This window comes from Dermacentor silvarum, chromosome 2 (genome assembly GCF_013339745.2).
Source record: "Dermacentor silvarum isolate Dsil-2018 chromosome 2, BIME_Dsil_1.4, whole genome shotgun sequence".
Taxonomy (NCBI): Eukaryota; Metazoa; Arthropoda; class Arachnida; order Ixodida; family Ixodidae; genus Dermacentor; species Dermacentor silvarum.
Genome location: NC_051155.1, coordinates 182,692,953 through 182,715,352, shown reverse-complemented (window position 1 = coordinate 182,715,352; position 22,400 = coordinate 182,692,953). Strand labels below are relative to the sequence as shown.

At 43.7% G+C, this 22,400-nt stretch overlaps 1 protein-coding gene across 2 annotated transcripts in view; it reads right to left on the bottom strand.

Moving 5' to 3' along the window:
* LOC119442245 (myosin-VIIa-like) overlaps positions 1-22,400 on the bottom strand; it is a 172,352-nt gene that overhangs the window by 2,044 nt on the left and 147,908 nt on the right. Inside the window, exons 36-46 of one of the 2 annotated variants that reach the window (XM_037707047.2) lie at positions 21,355-21,416; positions 18,128-18,280; positions 14,996-15,101; positions 12,724-12,838; positions 11,925-12,011; positions 8,142-8,248; positions 7,315-7,433; positions 2,333-2,399; positions 2,132-2,248; positions 795-878; positions 493-612 (exon numbers count right to left, since the gene is read on the bottom strand). In XM_037707047.2, the coding sequence (XP_037562975.1) occupies positions 493-612; positions 795-878; positions 2,132-2,248; positions 2,333-2,399; positions 7,315-7,433; positions 8,142-8,248; positions 11,925-12,011; positions 12,724-12,838; positions 14,996-15,101; positions 18,128-18,280; positions 21,355-21,416 (1,137 nt within the window). The remainder of the gene's footprint in view (positions 1-492; positions 613-794; positions 879-2,131; positions 2,249-2,332; positions 2,400-7,314; positions 7,434-8,141; positions 8,249-11,924; positions 12,012-12,723; positions 12,839-14,995; positions 15,102-18,127; positions 18,281-21,354; positions 21,417-22,400) is intronic. The other variant, XM_037707048.2, reaches the window with a different exon arrangement.

Below are 22,400 nucleotides of genomic sequence, written 5' to 3'. Positions count from 1 at the left end.
GTTAAAACGGTTGAAACATTTGTGAATGTATGTTTTTAGTTAAGCAGTGCCTTATGAACATTCTTTTTAGTCACTAATGAGAGCAAGCGGCCATAATTTAGGCAATGCTTTTGCTTGCAAGCTTTGTTTAGATCGGGGACTCTTAAGGTGCAGTGAGAACATACCAGGCAAACTAGAACTCTTGAGTTCCTACTGAAATAATTGGCACCACACATCACGCAGACTAATTCAAATTGACCACTGTAGTGTTTAGTAATCGTCGTAATTTTGTAGAAATTATGGCTGAGTATGTAAAACATCAGAAGACGTAAAATATTTTGAAATGAGTTTATGTATTTTAGTTTCTGCAGCAATTTGTACCATTTACATTATTTTTTTTTTACAGTTAACAGAAACTTATTTTCATGACAACTTTTGTACATTTATTAGCCACTCCTCAAGGCACACACTTTATCACAAGCATTGAAAATAGAATGAAGAACAAGTACTCACAAGCGGTGTCTCGCAAAGCAGCTTGTTGCCACGCACCAGGTTGCCAATGGTCATGTGGAAGTAAGTGTTCCCGCTGCTCCAATTGGAGATGCGTGTGAATGGGTGGGTGACTAGGATATCCTGTTGCATTACCCATGCCCCCAAAGAAAACAAGAGCATTAAGTTGTACGCTCATTGAGAGAGATGCACATTACGTGCTGTGAACAACTTTTGCACAACTGCCTGAAATTTTTTGCTGGCAAACTTCAACATGTATGTTCAACATTAATTATCAGTAGCATGTGCAGCGCCCACTGACTTACCTTGGAAACTGGATGAATCAAACTCACTCCCTGCTTGTTAATGGCAATCAACAGCTGCTCTGGGTAACTTGGCTCCGTAGTTTGCTGCAAGATAGAATTCGTGCTCAATAATAAATTGTTCATTCAACTTCATCAAAGTTTTAAGTTTGCTAGAACTACTATCTTGAATTTCACAACCTAATAGCATGCATCAGAATCTTTTTGTTTAAACCATTGTTTCCCGTATTGTTATGAGCCCTTTGACCTGCGGAGAGCCTCTTGAGCATCACATTAAAGCCACAACAAATAAAACTGTGTTGTATTTCGTGCTTTCATAATTTTGCTTGATTGCTTTACTTGTCAATCAGTCTACTATCAATTAGGTTGTGTTGAACGTAGGAAAAGAGGATGCTAACACCAGGTCACAATACGTAGAGTAGAAGTCTAAATTTTGGTTCAACCCCAATCCTGTTTGTCTTCAATATGGTGTGAACAAATGCAGAGGTCTCAGCTTCACATAGGTTATCGCAAATGCATCACCAGGCCACCTGTTTTGATTGAATGATGTTTATGAATGGCGTATCGCTAGGTGGCTTTTGCAGACAACTTGAACAGTCTTGAAGACCCATAAAGATCCGCAGGCCAAGGCCCAACAAGCACTGGTTTAAACAGAGGTTTTTAAACATGGGTGACTAAAGCATAAGCTAGCTTTAGACATTAAAATTATGCACTCTCAACTGAGCATGGTACTTGCTTCAGTTCAAGTCAGCATATGTTTCTTCAAAACGGCGAAGTGCAACAGAAAAAAGTTAATTTTTCATGACTGATGCGATTTGCTGTAAAGAAAATCATAAATGTGATATCCTCTTATGCTGCATGTCCACATTACATCAGCATGAGCACACATATAAGTATAGATATAGTTAGAGACACTATGTATGCACAAAGCACTTAGGTGCTACATGCACAGTCAGTACTGATGGATTTAATCATGTAAAGCCCCAACACTGTTCTACATTAAGGATAATTAGAACAACTTGTTTATCTTTATTTCTGGCTATGAAGAGTACATTTGTATAAAAAACGGTGAAAGTTTTTTGACTGAAAACTTATTTAGTATAGTTGGTTTAGTATTGGTCAGTAATTGTATTGCTGAACTATCCACAACTGAAAACCTACTCAAGAATATGAACAATGTTACTAAAGGCTATGTATTTAGTTTCTTGAACTTAAATATCAGAATTTTAAGGTATCAAACTCAGCGCAGAGTATGTTGGGCATTACAGGATTAATGTTGACACAGAGTAGCTATGTAAGGTGGTAAATTACGTGGGAGAAAAAGAGAAGGCGCTGCCTACCTTGACTTCAAAGAATGCTGAGCCAAACGTTGGCCATTTGTAGATGATCTTCAAGAACATGATCTTGGCGTCTTCTTGTGATGTGCCTGCATCCTGGTTATAAGCAGCTACAATTGCCTGGAGTGATGAAATAGATTATGAAAAATGTGAGCACTTAAATCACAAGATGATAGAAAATATTTGCAACTGGCGTTTGCATACCCGCTTCCAGTCATTGGCGCTTTGTGCCTTGATCATGTCAGCAGGAACAAGCTCTCTGAGCATAGACCTGGTAGAAAAATAGAGTAGAAAGCAAAATGAAAAACACAGACAATGGCAAATAGAGCATTATGAAGATTTGTACACTATGAAAACAAAGAACCTCCTTTGGTTTCCCTGAATTAAATAAAACGAAATTTATGAGGCTCGAAATACACAAATGAAGCAGTTGCAAAGGGCAGCCACAAAACAGATCTTGAACAACAGGCACATTGCTTGCGAATGGGATAAACAAGGTACAAAAAACAAAGTTTATAAGAATTCGCTCACAAGCTAGCTGGTACATTTCACTCAAGTACTAAGTTTGTCGAGCACAAATAAACAGGACAAGAAGGGACACAAAATGATGTGGACAGGGGCTGTCTGCGTCGTTTAGGTTCCTTCTTGTCCTGTTTATTTGCACCGCACAAACTGGGTACTCGAGTGAAACTATAACATGGGCGCTTTTGTTCAGGCCAACACAGGCTTCTATAAAACAGTGAAATGCGTGTAGAAAATGGTATTTTGTGATGACTGGTGCCTGCTTGTGTCAAGAAACCATGGCAGTTGTGTTGTCTTATCCGTTCCTTGCACTGAGTTTGTCCACTTTCTGCTCAGCCCGTCTGTGGTTCGAGAATGAATAGCCGAATTTCATGTTTGAGCCAACCAAGAGTATTTGGTTACCTTTCTGAATCCATGCCTCACTTCCTAATCTGTCATAATGACCAAGTCAAATCAATCAAATTCTGGGATTTCACATTCCAAAGCATTACATGGGCTATGAGATGCAGCGTAGTAGGGGGCTCTAGATTAATTTCGGTCATCTGTGTTTGTTTAACATGCACTTAAACATATACACTTGAACCTCGTTACAACGAGACAGGATATAACGAAATAACGGATATAACAATGTAAATGCAATTACTCTTGAAATCCCCATAGAGATCCATGTATTTAAAACCTTGTTTTGTAACGAACTAGATTTGTCTCCGAAACCAAAAAATGCCGACTGTTGCGCACAGAGAATAGCGCTTTCTGTCGGCTTCCGCACTCGTTGAGCGCGGCAGTTAAAAATTTCTGCTTTCAATACGCTGTCTAGCAACACTGGTTGCTCATGCTGCAGCACGTAGCTGGCAAAGCTAGGCACACCCTTCGGAGGCCACGCTACGGTCGTTAGATGGGTAGGTGTGCTGACCGAGCTTAGTTCACCACTTCTCCGCATCATGACGCAGAAGTGGCGCTGCGGACAGTATAACGGTTCAGCTGCGCACAACATTGGCTGCGCTGTGTAGATGAGCAACACGTCTGATAGTATCGCTGCCTCTGCTCTAGCTTTGAAGTACGCATTATATAATGCTGTTTTGAGCAGTGTAGGCAAAGCCAGAATGGGGAATTTGTTATTGTCGTCTAGTCAGAAAACACGATATGCTGAAGTCAATTTTCTAGCTTGGCTATTGGTCACATTTATTGGTATAAATGCGGCGCTCCAGCATTAAAGACGTAGATGCATTTTTTCCATGCATAAAACAATACTGCAATGGTTTTATATGGTATATGAAAACGTGTTTGCATGATATTTAGTGAGTTCTAATGTTTCAATTTCGTGAAATCCAGCTAGTATTGTGTTTATTGCTGCCTCAGTTACGATATTTAAATTGTTATGAGACGAATTGTGTTGGTAAGTGCATACGGTTCACTGTTTGGTTGCAATAAAATAAAGCAATACGTCTTGGACTAGATTCATGAATATATTTAAAATACACGAAAAGCTCTCGTAACTTGAGTCAGCAGATGCACCAACATAAATAGCCTAGCGCCAGCAAGGTCGCAACGTTGGTCCAGCACATCATAACATAATTCACAGCACACGCCTCAACTTCAGGTGCTTCCTCTTCTCCCTGTTGCTTTCGCGCGCCATGTTCTTGCCCTTGACAAGAAAGTAAAGGCACGTAATTGAATAGAACTTCACAACATCGTTTGTGAGCTCTTTCTTGTGCCGCTCACAGCCGATCAAATTCGGAGGATTCATCAGCAGAAAGGAGGCAAAGTCGGGGATACCATTCCTTCGTACACCATTTAAACTGAAGCACAGCGTGAAGGCATCTTCGAGCGATGCTACCACTTTTTTTAGTGCTTCAGAAGGGAGCAACAGTCCTGACCTACTCATGTGCAGAAGGGAGCAACAGCCCTGACCTACTCATTCTGTTGAATTCAGTAATGTGCCTGAGCAATCGGAGCACTTGGTTCTTTGCAGGAACTTCCTTGCTACATAGCCTGCTATATAGAATATAAGCCCAGAGTCACTTTTCTTTTCCCTGTAGCAGCGCAGCGCTGAACACCTCATGTGCGGCTTGAAAATTTCCTATGTCGAGGAGCTCATGAACGTGCGCTTTTCGGTGTACCACTTGCTCATTAACGTCGCCGATACTGAGCAGCCTGGGCGAACATTTCCGCTGTCGGGAGACCTTGCCAGATTCGTAAATTTCAGTACTCTTTCTCACAAATTTAGAGCCCGACTTGCAGTTGGGAGCGAAGCAGCAAGTCTCCTTGGTGGTATTTGGTGGAGCAATGCTGCCGCTAATCTCGTCGGTCATATTTCCGACCTGGAACATTACACATCGCTTAGGAACTAGCGACCAGTACGAGAGACCCGGAACTCTTCACGTTTGAAACTGACACGAACAGACGACAATACAACTATTCCAATACGGGCTTTATTTTTTTTGCTCGCCGCCGGCCACCTGCAGCAGACGACGCGCGCTGCGGAACCCTTCTACTGACTGCAGCGTTAATTTTGCATCATGACGTGGAGAAGCGGTGAACTATGCTCCAGACGCGCCGGTCGGCACACCTACCCGTCTAGCCACTGTAGCCACGCCTAGCTGCGCAGCACCACGTATCGATGATGATGCTTGCGGGCGGAATGTTAAAAACTAGTGCCTCCGCTTTTCGCTCTCACTGCGGCATGCTGCGCTGTGCTGATGCAGCAAGTAGCAGCAAGGCATGACCTCCGAGATTGCGTGAAACTGGCATGAGCCGGCCAAGTCAAGCCGGTACGACGAGAAAGCGGTGGATCAGGTAGTTTCACTTTCAAGTACAGTGTAGACTGCTTATAACGTAAGTCGCCGGAGTCGCGAATATCCGCACTATAACCAAAGCAACAATTTTCAAGGCCCACACATATGCAAAACATGTGCACCGAGCCGCCACGTGTATGCGACAGTCGAGGAATGCGGCTAGAACGATTATATTCAATTTACAGTCAAATCTCGTTAATTCGTACCAAATCACGCGGCGGCGCCTCCAACCGGCATTGCTCCGGCACCGCCATAGAGTAAAAGCTTAAGGGAGACCCCTCAATGTAGCGCGCGAACAAAAAAAAAAAAAAAAAAAAAAAAAAAAAAAAAAAAAACCCCGTGCCGGACATTTTACCCTCACTCAAATGGCAAGGTCGCCGATTCTGCGTTGCGCCGGAACATGCGTATACTTGCCGACGTCTCAGCCACGCTACCGTAGCCATGAGTAGAAAATGGCAGTGAACCCTTCCTTCTTTCTCCTTTATGCTTCCTCTACTTTCTAGTCACGTGTTGACCTTGCACGCTGCGGCTACGGCGCAGAGGGAAGCAGCGGCGCTGTCTCAGGCCGGCCGACGAAACTACCCATGCTGGCAAACGCCCGCTTCCCGATAATGGCAGAAAACCAGAGGAGCTGGCGCCGGGCCGGCTGTAGCGGCGGGCGCGCACGGTCACAGTCAAAAGTGAGGGCGCTACGAGGGAGGGCGAGGGGAGCCACCAAAGCGGCGGAGTTGCCAAGGCGAAATCCGCTTCCCTGCCGCCCTCCTCCCTCACATTCCACGGTCTCCGCGTGCGCCCTTCGCCGTGCCGTGCCGGCGCCACCCGCTCGCTCGCTGAAGTTTCGTTTACTGCCGTTATCGTGAAGCGAGCGTTGGCCGTTTCGTGGCCCTCGCTCGCTATGAGCACCGTGATATTTCACAACTCGACTCGCACTCAAGATTCTGGTTTCAGCCTCACTGGCTGTTCGTTCGCACCACGTGCCCTTCTCCTCCACTTCGTCTCTTTCTTCCTCGAGCACTCCTTGGGGCGCCCGTTTGAGGGGAGCGTTCGCCGTCTCCGCTGACTTCCGTACTCCCAGGCAGCCGCACTATAACTGGTATTTCGTTTCCCGCAACTGCACTATAAGCGATACGTGTATACATGGAGTGCTACGGGAAAATTAACGGGAGTCTGAAAAGACCGCACAATATCCGGTCCTGCACTATAAGCGGTTACGTTATAAGTGGTCTATACTGTATCGCTTTTCTAGGACGTACGTGTTTCTGGTACTGCACCAAGCTCTGTGGGCCATATACTTCGACGGGTTTTCGAAATCTCACGAAAGTGAAACTATCTCCGAAAGTAATAGAGGTTGCCCGAGAATACTGCCCTAGCTATGTTGTTGGCAGCTCCCTTCGACCGCGTCGCTGTTTCACCAGTTTCATGACAAATAATATGAGCGAGCCAAGTAGAAAGTGAAAGATAAAGGCCATCACAGAGGAACATAAGGACGCTATCGTAACGGCTGTTGCGTTCAGGTGCTAAAAAGTCGCTTGTCGCACATGCCGGAAAGTGTATTGCTGTTATTTTATTCAATTTTCATTGCATACATGACCGCGTAGCAGTTCGGCGGGCCGCGGAGCCGTAGTCTTCTTGCATGTTTAAAATTGTGCAAACCATTGGGCATGTGCTGCAGTAAAGGGAAAATGTCGGTATAACAAAGTAATAGATATAACGAAGTAATTTCGGCTTTCCCTTCAACTCCATTATAACGAGGTTCGAGTGTAAGTGCACGAGTGTTTTTGCATTCCGCCCCAATGGAATACGGCCACACAAGCTGGAATGCCATAGCCACTGGGCCACCATGGATGATCTTAATGACAGGCCACTTACGGGACAGCCTGCAGTTCCACCTTGCTCTCCCCAAATCGAACCCTGTATATAAGGGCAGCGAGTTTGGCTGCCTCTTCCTTGGTGCACTTGTGGTAGCCACGAAGCAACTTGGGCAGTTCCTGCAAGGAGAAGAAAAGGGCATGCACAGCTTTGAGTACCAGTCAGTGTTGTGTGCATTGTTACTGTGCAACAAAGGAAGTTTGATTAAGGGCTACACAAATGGATAAATATCTCAGCTAAGCAATTGTCCAGCACTGTGTGTGGCTGTACAGACCACTCCCAAGACTGACATGCTAGTTCAACACTTGTTGCATGATGGCAGACTGGCACATTCTTGAGACTATCACTGAATGCTTTGAACCCATACAAGCACGATTTCTGACTCGACCTGCTTGCGTTGGGTTCATTTAAACGTAACCATAGGAATCTTCCAAGACTAAACAGTGTTAAATGCTCGTACACAGAGGAAAAGGCACAGCATTCGCAGGGTGCACTTGAGGGTTTGCCATGCTGCTACTTCATTTAAATACCGCGTAGGCCCTTCATATGCCATTTCTCAATTTTAAGAACTTCTCAAAATAAAGGTTGAGTTCTTGCTACATCAAGAAGCTATGGTGAGAATTACTTAAGAATGACTTGTCGTGGTATTTTAATGGACAGTCAACATACTTTACTGACAGGTATGCATACCCGCTGATATAACAGTTTAACAGAAATCGTTTCATATCTACTGCATTTTGTACACATAGAAGCTGCTCAATTCCGATGCATTAAATCAAATAAAGTAGGACAATGTAAACAGGTGAGGACAATGAGAACATGGCTACCTGATGGAAGTGGAAGATGATGTCTGCATTCTTGTCCTTCCCAGGTATGGTGTTGGTCCAAAGTTTCTTCATGAAGAACACTTGGTATGTGAACTGAGGTATCGATCCTGTAGCCAGAATGAAACTAGTTTGTAGCACATTTCACTTATGGTGGAATTTTAATACCAAAAATGATGGCAGCTATGAAAAGTCTGGAAGCAAGGGAGTTATTACACCATGTCTCTACAGTGAAACTGTCAGAATAAAATTGTCAGAGAGAAGAAATAAGCACAAATGCACAAAAGGGTAAATTATCTGCCCCCAAGGACAAATTTTATAGACTGCACACGCAATAGCCGCAGTATCAACTTGGACAAGCAATGCTTAGTTTTCTGGGGAAATGTAAACCTTATGCTGTGCACATTGCACCTGTACATGAGCAAGTTTTCATTTTGAGATCTTGCGCAAATACGGAACTACACTCACGTGCTGGATATGACTTCTGAGCATACTTAAGGGGGCACATGGCAATGAAAACTTTTTCGTTTTTTATTTATGGGAATAAATTGATGAAATTTGTCATGCAGGTGTGATTTTTTATGCTGATATCAATGTGCTATCTATTATAGTTTTCAAGTTACAACACTTGACAGCCTCTAATGGTCATCCCCAAATTAATTAGTTACACAAAGTTTGCCAAGATTTTCATATCAGCATGTTTACAAAGGCCCATTCTGTGCATTTTTTTAAATGCTGAAATAAGCACCAAATTGTTTTTTGAACATTCCTATGCATATTCTCTTACTTAACAACCTGTAAAAAAAAAAAAAAAAATGAGGTGCAGATAAAAATGAACAGCTTTGTTGCACTCATCAATGTTTCAGGATCTAAGTGCAAAAGACAGAATGATTTTGTCTTTATTCGTTGTGAAATGGCACTGGGATGACTGAAAGCAACTGCACAAAAAATGAGAGCTGAAAAAACTGAGTTCAAAGCACCATTTTATCGCAATTTTTGATGACAACACTCTAGAAAAGTGCTGTATTCTCGATTTCTAATGCATATTTTGTTATAATGTTTCACCACGAGCTAAATGAAGGTCAGAGGATCCCGAAAAAATAAATAAATCGGATAATCGAAAATTTTGACCAATTTGACCACTTCAATTGCTACGTCCATTTGCATAGGCATTGGCAAAACGCAATTTTTTTCATCTCAAGGCAGAAAAGAAATTGAGAATATTCAATAAATTATTGCTCAGTTCAGTTCAACTCAGTTATTTTTCATGCACATGTTCTTAGTCAATGCCATTGCAGGAATGCTTGCCATATTGTGATACAGCGGTAACACATATCTGACATGCAGAGCTCTGCTAATAATCAATTTTCTCTGTCGATCCACAGGATTGGAACGAAGAACAATAAATGAAAGAAACATATCTATAGATAGTATGCCCACTATCTTTCTTGTAGCAATTTGCTTCAGTGAGGTAGGGCACTGTATTATAGGGTAGTGCACAAACATGCTGATTTCTACACATTCACACACTGCACACTCAAGCCTCCCAGAAAGAGAGAAAGCTGATTTCTGCCAACTTTCAAGGGTGGCAAACTTGCAACACCAGTGTGTGGTGCCACACAGAAAGTGCTTCTGTCATGGTCAACTAACTTGTGCTTCATTCCAGGAAGTCACACATCATTAAAAGGCTATCACCAGCAGCACTGATTCGTAAGAACGCTAGTTATCAATTTATCTTGATGGGAGACACACTATACTTTATAAAGTCAAGATGCAGAGACCAAAGCTAGATAAAGAATTCTGTTCAGATTTTGTCTCCAAGGAAGACACGAGTTTTGAAGTCACTGATAACTTTGCTCTAATGTTTTGATAAGGGGACTTGTTTTTCGTCAGCACCCTGATGAAGAAAAGCCCCTCTGTCAAAATGCAGGCTTCCACCTGAGGCTTCCCTTGTTTGTCCACTGTTGACCACACCTGGCCTCCGTGTCCTCGTCTGTAATCAGTAGTGTGTTTCCCATAAACAGAGAAATGGCAATCTCACTGCAATGCCAGCACGTATGCGTGGGAATCATTGTTATATCAACAATAAAAATATGGTAGTATGTAGTAAACCAAGAGCGCACGTGGGACAATCATTATTCCTCACAGCACCGCATGCTACATGTCCTTTCTGTACAGTAATGTCTCGTTTTTCCCAAGTATTTGTGAGTAGTATGAGAACACCCATGGCTTTCTTTTTTCATGGCATCTACTTGTGTTTACCATGAAAACAAGTCAGATCAGGAGTTTCCCCAACAAGTCCAGAATTGAGAGAACTGCCCGACCACCACCAAGCACCAACACCTTTCAGGCAGCCACAGCCACATCCGTGCTTAGGATGAAAAGGAGGAAAAGAAGACTACCTTGCTCACTAAACAATTTTTGCATTGGCATGAATATGTCCTTAAAGGGACCCTGCAACATATTTTAAGAAAGATGTAGGACTGTATCTAATATCAAAGGTTATCATATCACAAATATAAAAAAATTAAAACTGAATGTGCCTCATGCGAGCAGAGTTATCAGCATAAAATGTGGCCCCTGTCGTAATTACATGGCTCTCTCTTTTTCGTCATTCCTGTTGCGCTTGAAGCTGTGCCACTGTGCCGACGTTGCGCAATGCCTATCATCACGCTGAGCTTTGGCGTTGGCATGACTGCTCAGGTCAGCCTGCCATGTTGCTTGATCTTGAAGCCAAATGGCATTGTTCTTTGCCACTGGATATGGCACTACTGCCTTAACAGTGATGAAATTTCTTTGTTTCTGGTCCTGCTGGAGGCACTGATTTGTCATGACATCTAAAAAAAAAAAATCCACCCGTAGCTGTCATGCTTATTGGTGTTTCACTGTCACCTTAGGCACAAGAAGTTGTAGGAAAGAGCAGGTGTTTTTCCAGTGAAGTTGGCAGTTTGCTACATGTTCTGGAATAGTATTTGGCTCAGATGTTCATGTGAGCATTGTCTAGTGGCTAGGCAGGTTTATTCACCAAGTACAAAAAAGCATTGCAGGGCCCCTTTAAATGTGACGTTTTTATGTCTACAGTGATGCCAGCTCATGGTTAACACATTTAGTGATGGTAGCTAGGGAGTTTTCAACGAGGTGTGCTCTCACTTTTCGATTGGTGGTGCTCGGTGGTTCCACCATGCCCCTGGATGATGCTCGACATTCGCAAGCATGCCTGAAAGCACACTGTGTTGCAACTTAGAGTAAAAAATCGGTGTCTGAGGAAGGAGCGAGAAACACTGCACTGTGCATGCATCTCCATGAGAATTATATGGAAACTACTACCTTCAGTACAATAAAATAAATCACTCGGATTGTATCCCTCTCTGCTGTTGGTCTATTTCTTTGACAGCCCAAAAGTCAGTGAAATTCATAGGACGACGATGTGTATATGTAGTTTTACTGTTCACTCAAATATTCACTGTCATAAATCTTATCTTAGAAGCCTATGGCGAGTATCTGTCTTTTACACGGATACTCGCCACCCGCCGAAATTCCTATGACAATTCAAATTTTGCCAAGATTGCTTGAGAATGCTCATACTACAGAACTATAGCCTCTTCCTGCTGGCTAACACCTAGTCTGCTAAAATTGCAACATGACTCTTATAAAATACTTTGTGTGCAATCCAGCTTGAATCGTTGCCACACCAATAAAATGAGGTGCTAACGAGACATTACTGTACATGAAGCTGACAAGCCAATTCGGTGGTACAAGCACAGCAAATTGCATATAGTGACCCACCATCTCTTGTCGGCCTGGCCTTGCGAATCCAGTCAGTGAGATGCCGGACGAAGTCAAAAAAGAAGTCACCCTCTGGAACACTGATGACTGATGGAAGAATGGACAAAAAGTACATGTACTGGATCAACAAAAAGAATTCAACAAAAATGTTTTCACAATTCTCGCAGCTCTGAGCAACCATACATAAAAAGACAAGCAAAGAAAATACATGAGCCTTACACTGAAGCTAGCATTTGTAATCAGAACCCATCTATGTTCAGGACACACACATGCAATAAAAATAAAAAATAAAAATAAATAGAAAGATGTCAAGTACAAATGTGTTCATGCCTCACGAAATATTGTGAGCTCATGAAAAGGTATAAACAAAAACACCTTTTTTAAGTGAAAAGCTCCCTTTGAATGATTTCTTATTTTAACATATTTTTGTCAGTACCCTAACCAAGACCTGCTTATTAGGTAATAACTACCTTGATAACAACAAAAATGATGAGGATAAAGAAAAAGGATAAGAAAGTAGCATTAAAGTGCAGTTGATATACAAGCTAAAATGAGCAACTTGGAATGGAAAGCCTGACATTACTTTAGGTGACAATTTTATTTTGTATGGCTGAGCACTGCCAATAAATTCCTTAGCATTTTGCCTTTAACGAAACATGGCCACCACAAAGAAAGCAATAATCAATTCTGATACTATATACAGAGTGTCTAAGGTGTGAACTAGCTTTACTATCATTCTCATGAGAACTCACATCCACCATGCAACTATACTGCCATAGCAATGAGAGTGCCTACATACCCTTGTCGGCGATCTTTACAAATAAGCTGAATCCCTCAGCAGTCCGCAAGTTCAATCGCTGGCTGATGTTTAGACAGAAATCCTTGGCTCGTGTGCCAGAGTCCACTTCAAATGCCTTCATAAAGTTTAAGAACAAGGGATGAGTCAGAACTGCATTGTACAAGTGGGTCAGAGAAGCCTGCATCACATGGACAAATTTAATGGTAGTATCTGCCAAATACTTTAACTCCTAAGGCAATTCACTTGCTATCACATGAGTAAATTTAGTGGCATTAAAGCTTAAAGCCATTAGCAATCAGTATGCTATCGATTACACACTGTTGTTAATGTTGAGAAGCATGCTCAAATGATTAAGTATATAAAAGATCACTGTGATGATTCACTTCAAGTACTTTCCCACAAATCATAAATCATTAAAATTAAAATTATATTCTAGGATTTCACATGCCAAAATCACAATCTGATTATGAGGCATGCTGTAGTGAGGTAGTTCTGATTATATTTAACTACGTCGATTTCTTTAACATGCAACCAATGCACGATACACGAGCATTTTTGCATTTCGCCCCCATCGAAATGTGGCCGCCGTGGCTGGCATAACGATCTCGTGTTTAGCAGCGCAATGCCATAGTCACTAAGCAACCATGGCAGGTATCATAAATCATAAGATTGTCATAATTTCTACTCCGACATCTTTGAAATTGCAGTTGGCAGCATTTTGCTTAAGCCACTTTGGCTACAGATGAGACAGCGATTGACAAGCTGTTAAGACATAAAAAGACATAAAACACATTTGAGTGAGCAAACTGCTCGAAGTATGCCTATTAATACTTTCAGTGACATAGTTTGCACTCTGAACCCAAAAACAGTGTTGCTTTTTAAGGTGCGACTCCAGATTAGCTATCTGCACAAAAAGTGAATACTGTTAAGCCTTGATATAACGAACTTCAATATAACAAAATTCTCCATATAACGAAGTATTTAACTTTGTATTACTTTTTGTCCATAGAACACCATGTATTTAGAACAAGAGATTTCAATATAATGAAATCTCACTGCCGCCACGAAGGAATACCGAGACAATAAATAGAAACTTCTGCAGATCTAGATGGTCAAATGGTTTAATTACAAGCGGCTGTTTGCGAATGTACCTCTCAAATCGCACGCCGCGCAACCAAGAGCAACTGGAGCAGCGTCATATTCCGCATAAAGTCTAAGTGCGATAAGATCCTATCGTGCCCCGCACATTGTGTGCTTTGGCTGCGAGTGAAAGCGTGTGAGGGTGAGCTGGGAAGGATGGTAGCTTGACTGTGAAGGATGGTTGTGCGGATGATTGTGAAGGATGATTGTGCAAGAGGAAGGGAGGAGGGGAGCCAGCTTGTGATAACACAATGAAGCGCACGCGGTGGAGCGGGCAGGTTGCTGCGTGTCTCCTTTTCTAGTGCAGCTTACACATCCTGTTTTAGAGGTAATTTGCTGCGTGTGCAAAAAGTGGGCGTGCTGAGATGGCGTGGCATCATGTACGCTGTGTTTCCGCAGTATTAGAGGTTGCATAATTTCGAGTTTCGGAGACATGTTGAAGCGAGAGGCAGACGAAGCATTCGCTCCCCGCTGCCACCGCTTTTCATGATAGTGTCATCCTGCACGTGATACTATCAGCCGCAGTGGCGGAGTGGATGTGAAAGCGCGGCAGGCTTCGGATCGTACCATCGATGTGAAGATATTGTTGACATGGCATGAAACCTAATCTTTCGTCGCCAACTCTTAAATTCAACAAAGTGAATTTTTTTTTCTCATTCAAATTTGCTTTTTGCTATTGCCTGACAATTTAGAAAATTTCGCAACCCCTTCCATGTAATAAAAGTCCATTGGCGACTGTACTTATTTGCATAAAAGGTCAAATTTTAATATAATGAAATTTTGATATAACAAAGCAAATTGCCGATTTTACAGAGTTTGTTATATCGAGATTTAACTGTACTGTTTTCATTGTTTAATTTTATTATAACTATGCACTGGTGGCACTACCTCCAAGAAAGAAAAAAAAAAGACATTAACATGAAGCATCTGTAGGCTTTTTTTGCCTTATGACATTAACCTTCACTGCATAGCACAGACATTAGATGGAAACAAGCGAGAAACATCACTGCGAGAAAAAATCTTGAAAATGATACTGCTCGCAAATAAAGTCCAGCATAGATGAGGACACAAGAAAAAAAATGCCAGCATAGATAATAATTCTTATGGTGACGTTATACGAGAGCTTGTTTACCTCATCAGTGTCATCAGGGAAGTAGACCTTGTGGAAGATCTGGGTCGTCTTGTGCTGGATGGCTTCAACCTCGACTAAGTGGGGTGGATACTTTCGTTGACCAGTCCTGCATCAATGAACCAAGTTAAAGTGCTCCATGTTTATTGTAACTACTTCTGCTAAGCCACAGAGTAGTAGTGTTTAGGCTAGTCAGTGATTTGTTAGCCTTTAGCTTAAACCAGTGAACGCTTTGTTTTTGTCGGGTGGTTATGTATTGAACTGGTTGATTCAGACTTATCAGTGAAGTAGACCTCAGCACATTGAATTCCCTTACACAAAAGCCAAGTGCATTATTTGTACAGTAGAGGTACAGGGCAAACGCAGTTATAAACTGTAACAGTTAAAAAAAAAAAAAAAAGAGAATCAGTATCAAGTGGCTGTTACTTCAGATTGGCTTAATTCTATTTATGGAGATGAACATCTCAAAGCAACACACAGGTTGAGAAACACTGTGGTTGAGGGATCCGAATTAATTTTGACAACCTGGAGTTCTTTAATGCGCACGAACAAATGTTTTTGTATTCCACTCCCACTGAAATGAAGTCACCACAGCTGGGAATCGAACCCATGACATCGTGCTCAGCAGCAGAACACCACAGCCACTAAGCCAGCATGGTGGGTGGTACTTTAGCTGCATACTCACATGGCACAACTGTGCAGACAGAACTACCACAAACATGCAGCAAGATATGGAGCACATTTTTAATCAAATGTTCACATTGAAATTACCAAGAAAGTGTGCATGTGAACCAAAATAGCCCTTAAGGCAAATGCTTAACAAAAAAAGATTTTTTTTTTTTTTGCCAATACTACTTTTGCTATTTCGATCCTGAAATTGGACCTTGCCGGATAGCTTGGACCACTCAGCCGGAATGTGCCTGACAGTTAGTTCGATAAAGGGCTACCCGAGAGTGACAATGATGGACATCAACTAAAGTAAATTTTCATTTTGCGGCGACAAACCTTGCTCGTTTCATCTTTTTGCAATTGTCAAAATCGAAGGCATGCTACGCTCTTGTTAAAAAATTCGGTGTGCAGTACATTCGGGGACACATTAAAATTGGGTAAATATTTCCCCCAAAAAATAGCAGTGTGTGAGTGTTTTTTCTGCTTTTTCTTTAATTCGACCATGCGGACAATTTGATCAACGTCGTTGGTCCCGTCAAGGTCAACATAATGGAAGGCGATAATATACTAGCAGATGGAGTACCGTATTTTCCGGTGTATAAGATGTCTTTTTTTTTTCTGAATTTTTCGTTCATGCGTCTTATAGAACGGTGCAACTTATGTACGTTTTTTTTTTCCCCGGAAAAACTGCCATCAAAGTTGGATTCGATGTTATGGCCACGCGAAGTGCGCTGGTTGACTTAACTGTTATGGGTTCTGTGCGCGCTATCGAGGTACCGGGTTCTTCTTGTGATCGAGTTCCCAAGCGCCGTGCGAGAAGGACGGAGCAGCAACGCAAGCAGCGGCAGGCTGACTGCAAGTCGACCGACCCTGAAGTCGTAGCATCTGCAGATTGCTGTCAAGATACGGCGCGCGCCGCTGTGCAAACTACGCAGTTGCAACCCCAGGCGTTGAAGATGGGCCATCAGGTCCCAAACCCAAGCCACAAGGACTCCACCTGACTAGTGCAACCAGTCAAGGGCCGAGTAACGCCTTCCTTACAAAGGTGTCTGAAGGGCGGCGTGAAGCACGCCTTTGTGCTGTCTGAAGGAAGGCGTGCTTCACGGCTTAGCCAGGCCACAGAGTTCTACGCCAAAACCTGTGGACGCCTGTGCCGGTTGGGAGAGTACAAGTGGTCAAGCTGCGGGCACGAATGTGCGTACAGTTGCCTGGCCAGGACTCCCTTTCCTCCTGGCATGCCAACTTCAAGGTTCCCGGTGCGGTACCTGCTTCCTCTCGGCCAACTCGGAACAACCGCATTCCAGCTGTCTCCTATCTGTCAATGAACCCGACCACTGCTAATGTGAGTCCATCATTGCTTCGCTTCGTTCATCACCTGAACTCTGCCTTCATGGAAAGGTGAACTGCTTAGTTTGACAGAAGTGCACATACACTATTGTTTTTCATACCATTCGGTGTTCTAGTCCTCTGTTAATGTCAATTCAAGAGATGTCGTGCTATTGGCTGTCATTATGTCCTTGCTACTGTATTTTTATTTCCTGTGTGTCATATGTACAAATGGTTTTGCCCTTATTTTTGGTGCTCTGAGATTATGCCTCAGTGACCCATGTGAGACCTAAAAAGAACCTGCATCACAGTGTCTTTACTGCACTCTTGGTACAAATCTCTCGTCCACTTTTGTGTCCGTGCTTCAAAAACCCTCATGCCTTGCCTCGCAACTTACAAAGGTCTTATGCTTCATACCGCACCATGGTGAAAATAAGGAGAGGCTGATGGGATAGTTGGTACTGCATTACGTAACGTGTCACGCAAATGAGGCATGCAAGACGACAGAGAAGTGAAGTGTCTTTGTCTTCTCTGTCATCTTGAGTGCCCCATTTACACTATACATTAGGTAATGGTGCACAAGGCATTCGTAAGCTAGTGACAGGGTCAAAAAAGCTGAATGCAGATTTTTGACGTATCAATTCTACCACATGCTTTTGGCAAAAAAGGTGACACTTGGGAGTATGAAGGTTGGCATACACTTATATTTTAATTTGATGCTGATGTTGGTCTCAAAATGGCAGACCTCACTTTATGAACTTTATCTCAACTTTAAGAAACAGAGCAAAATTCACCAACATCACGCAGCAATAAGGCTGGGCACGATGACATAGCTGATAAAAAAATAATAATAAAGTGCAGCATGCATTTCATATGGTTGTGTTCGTATGTGGCAGCTGCACCAATCATGGGAACCGATGTATAAGGACGTCATGACACACCAAGCACCTGGGAACTGCTTCGTAAAAGTAATTATGATAGTAAGTTATTTAGGCTGATCTGATGCTTGCCAGTATTTTTTCTGGAGCTTAGAGGGCTTGGACCTTCATCCAATGTAAAAAGTGACAAGCTGAAATTAATGTGTCAGTACTCCCATAAAGTACACACTTGACAAGAACTAGAAAAGCATGGTGTACCAACCGTAGTGTCTTCTGAAGCCGCTGAAGTGAGTCCAGTGAGATGGGATGCGCCCGCGTCCTGAGAAACTGCGTCAGCTCTTTTAGGAGCGATTGGCTGGGTGCAAACAGTCCTGTGGCCAGCCACATGAGTTCCCAGCCCCGCTCCTCACTGAGTCTTACATGAAAGGCAAAGAGACACATTGTGACCTGTTTCCATTCTTATGTATAAGTGCTTGCCATTCTCATGGCTCACGGATGGACATCTCTGTAATGGCACTTGATGGCAAAGAGAAATTTGCAAGCCTAATTTGTTTAAAGGGGCCCTGAACCACTTTTTATCAAAGTGGAGAAATACATTTGATGTTAAAATAGGCTATTTGAGAAATACTTTGCCGCAAAAAATACTTCAATGCGTTCAGCAGAAGCGGAGTTATTGGCAATCAAACACTGCCTCCACTGTGCTCCCCCTTCCTTCTTCAATACCTTGCACTGCGAAGGCTACGGCGGAATGGCGCGGGGCCACGACGCTCCGCGTTCAAAACATCACCGTGGCGCGCAGTTCAAATTTCCGATTTTGGTGCCTACCCCGCACTAAACGTAAGCCAAATGCGGTTGTCCTCAGAGAGCCGCAGTGCGCTTAGCCAGTGGACTCATGGCAGCACCCCACGGTGGCCGCGGTGTAACCGACCGCAGCGACCAATAGCAGCCGTGTATTGGAATGTGCTTTATTGCGCAATAAAGCACACAGTAGAGAGTGAGAATCATGGCTCTGTTGAAACGAGGGAGTATGAGAAAAAGGTGACTTCACACTCCGCTTGCGAGCTCCACGCACTGCGTATGACAGCAAAACTTGGCTGAGATGTTCACAGCAGCGTATGCTACAAGCGGACTATCTTAATTCACCAAGCCCGAGTGGTGGTTCAGGGCCCCTTTAAATGTTGTCTTCGGTAATGGCTTGAAAAAAGAAAGACAAGTACCACGAGTTGATTTCTACCATGACAAATTTGTCACAAAAATTGTGAAATTTAACACAAAACTCGCTTATGCCTATGTACAGCAATACATAAATGTTTATTACTATAATAGAAATGTTAAAAATTTTAATAAAATTATATTATGTTTGCACCATGTTCGCTCCACTTACAGCAAGACTAGCACATGTCCTATTGAATTATGCAGCTTGTTTGCAGAGTCAATGCTTCACGTTACGTTCCAGTAATTTATGAATATACAGTCAACGACCGATTTTTCGGACCCTCAAGGGACCGCGAAAATGTCTGAAAAATCAGGCTGTCCGAAAAAGCAAATGTGCCCCAATTTATTGCTTACTATTAAGATAGAGGGCGGAAAAAGAGATTAATCTTCTTCTGAACCATGCTTTGCTTCTGTGCGAGCAGGTCCACCTGAATTTCGGCGAATCGTTGAGTCGCTGTAAGCCGATGAAAGAGTTGCGACCGCTTGCATCAGCTCAGCTTGCTAACATTGAACATCTCTTCAATGTTATGAATCAGCCCATAAGCTAGGCAACACACATGAAACATATGGCAAACACACAGGCGAACAGTCAGTCGATGCAGTCCGACCCATCCGATGGTCCAGCAACACCAGCGACGCTGTTGCGGAAATAGCGTCGATCTAGCATCAGTTTAGCGGAGGTAGCCACCCTAGTGGAAGTATCGGCGGCGCGCAAGGCCGGCACCGGTTTGAGGCTATTGGAGGAAAAAGTAAACAAACAAGATGGCGATGACACACGCAAAAATGTCTGGTAGTCGGCTCGGCTGACGCTTGGAAAGTCCGAAATATCGAACAGCCCTTCCTTAAGTGTCCGAAATTTTGAGCTGCAAAATATATTGAACTTATAAGGTACGTCCTGGTGCCAGGTGAAAGTCCGAATAATCAAGTATGTCCAAAAAATTACACCATCTTCCCGTAGGGGAACCCTGAGTAGTATGCGAAGCAGCCATGGGGTCGACTCAAGGTAATTTTATCAGCTGTATAAACTTGGACATGCAGCAGTACCAGCAACGCGCAACACTGTTGACGCCGTCGGCGTTTTGCCCGCGTTCGCACCGAACGCGCGCGGCGTTGGTGACTGTTGCCGGTGCCTCGGGGGCGCCTACCGTCGCGCCTCTAACCTAAGCTGCTTCGCATTATCGCATGCGGAGCCGCAGGCGTTGCCATTCGTTGCACAGTCCGGAGAGGAGAGCAGCGTCGGAGAGGAGAAATGCTGAGAGGAGAGGAGAGGAGGGGGAGGAGGATGCGCATGCGCAGTAGGGGTGTGGACGCACGGTGGTTGGATGGATGGAGGGAGGTAGGGAGTGACATAGCCCCGAGCATAAGATGCTTCGCATCAAAAAATTGGGCGTTGTTACGTTCGGCGACCAGCGGGAGGCTGAAAAGCAGTCCCGCCGGGAAAAGATCAGCGGCGCCACCATGTCTCTACACCTTACAAAGAGTACGTGTCTCGACACTATAGGAAGAGGAGACTCTTGGAAAAGTAGACGCGTTCTCATGGCCGCTCGACAAACCAGCTGGCCCATTCCAGGAACAGAGGCGTCAGTTCAAGTCAGGTGCGAAGCCACCTGTCCACGAGTGTCCCCTCCTTTATGTGGGGAAGTGAGCAGTGTGTGCCCGAAGGCACTTCTCCGAATGTGGTCGGGCAACGAAGGCGCCGGGGGATTATGCGCACCCTCGCCCTCTACGCAGACCATCGGTGACTTTCGACGCTCCGATTGGAGGATGGTGGGACCGCAGCTTGGACAGAGGGGTTTTAAGGGAGACTTTGGGGGCCATCGAGTGTGCTCTCCCATCTGCCGAGTGCTCTCCCATCGGCCCTGAGATGTAGCCAGTGCTTCGATGTAGTATGCTCCGACCCAGTCAAGCTAGACTGATGAGACGTACCGTCTCGTTCTCATACTCGTGATGTGAATAGTGTAAATAAACCCTGTACTCTCCGTTCTCAATGAGAACATGTTCCTGCCTTCAAGTCCGTCCTCAACCCCAACAACTGGTAGCAGCGACTGCGTAGGCAAGACCCGCAGTTTGACGTCGAACTCGGATAGACCACGACACCCCAGCTCCAACAGCGTCTGAAATATCGGTAGTCGACTGTATAACATATGTTAACATATGACTGCTGTGAGCAAGAACACAGACATGAAAAGTCATGACACTAGATGGGTTATACGACTGCCCACTTAAAGCATGTTGTTGTGCACTTTTACGTGCAATGCATGTTAAACCCCTCACCTGTTCTTGTTGTCAGTCAGCTGCTTCATTATTTGGCAGTAGATTTCATCCCTCAGTATTTCCTGCAGATCCAAAATGTATTAAATTCTCACATGAACATTACAGAAAGTTGCTGCATCATCATAAGCATCACTGAGAAATCGCACAAGAACTAATTCCCACTAATACAATAGCATTTTTACTAGAGGTAAAGCAATGTGCAAATGACATCTCAGTTACATATTTCCATAGTTAAACCAGTATAAGTACACCCTTTCCCAAATTTTGCTGAAGAGCAAGCTTATGTGTGTTATACACGCATAGTAAAAGACTTATTCAGCAATCATGAAAAAAGAAAGGAGGGAGTCAACACATATTTGGGCTAACTGAAGGTGCTGTCGCACTAGGGCACCATAACGCACACGATAAGCTGAGCTTACAGTCTGCAGATGACTTAGTGACAGACTGCCATGTGACACAAGCTGACACAGATGACAATGCAACCAGCTACGAAAAGTCCTTGCAACGTGAGAGTGTTTCAATCCAGAAATGGCAACAAAATCCATCTGCACAGTAGTGGTGGGTGCTAAGAAAATTGATGCCATTTTTTTCGGTCAATTTTATTCTTAGTGGATGTGTCACAGCCTATGCTGTAACACCATGCTACTTGGTCACAAGTTTCTTTTTTAAAAGTGAAGCTTGTTTTTGCGAAGCTGGCCGGGTTTTATGACCGTGGGTGCTGCGACCTTGCTGTTCTCTTGCCTAAGAGGCCAAGCAATCGCAGCAAAGTATGCGCGCCGCTGGGATCCTTGCACCACCACCTGATGGTGCTCGCCTCTGCGCATCCGCGACAGCAGCAATGCTGGCCGAGCAGGGGAAAGAAATTTAAAAAAAATAACCAGAAAGCTAACCTTCACGCATCCGCGGCGGCATTGCATTAGCGTCTCTAACATGCCTGAATAAAGCCTTCCGTGCCACTTTGTGTGGACATTCAATAAACACAAACTCGTGTTTCGACTCTTTATGCACTCACACAAAGCTTCACTGTATATAGATTCCAACTCGTT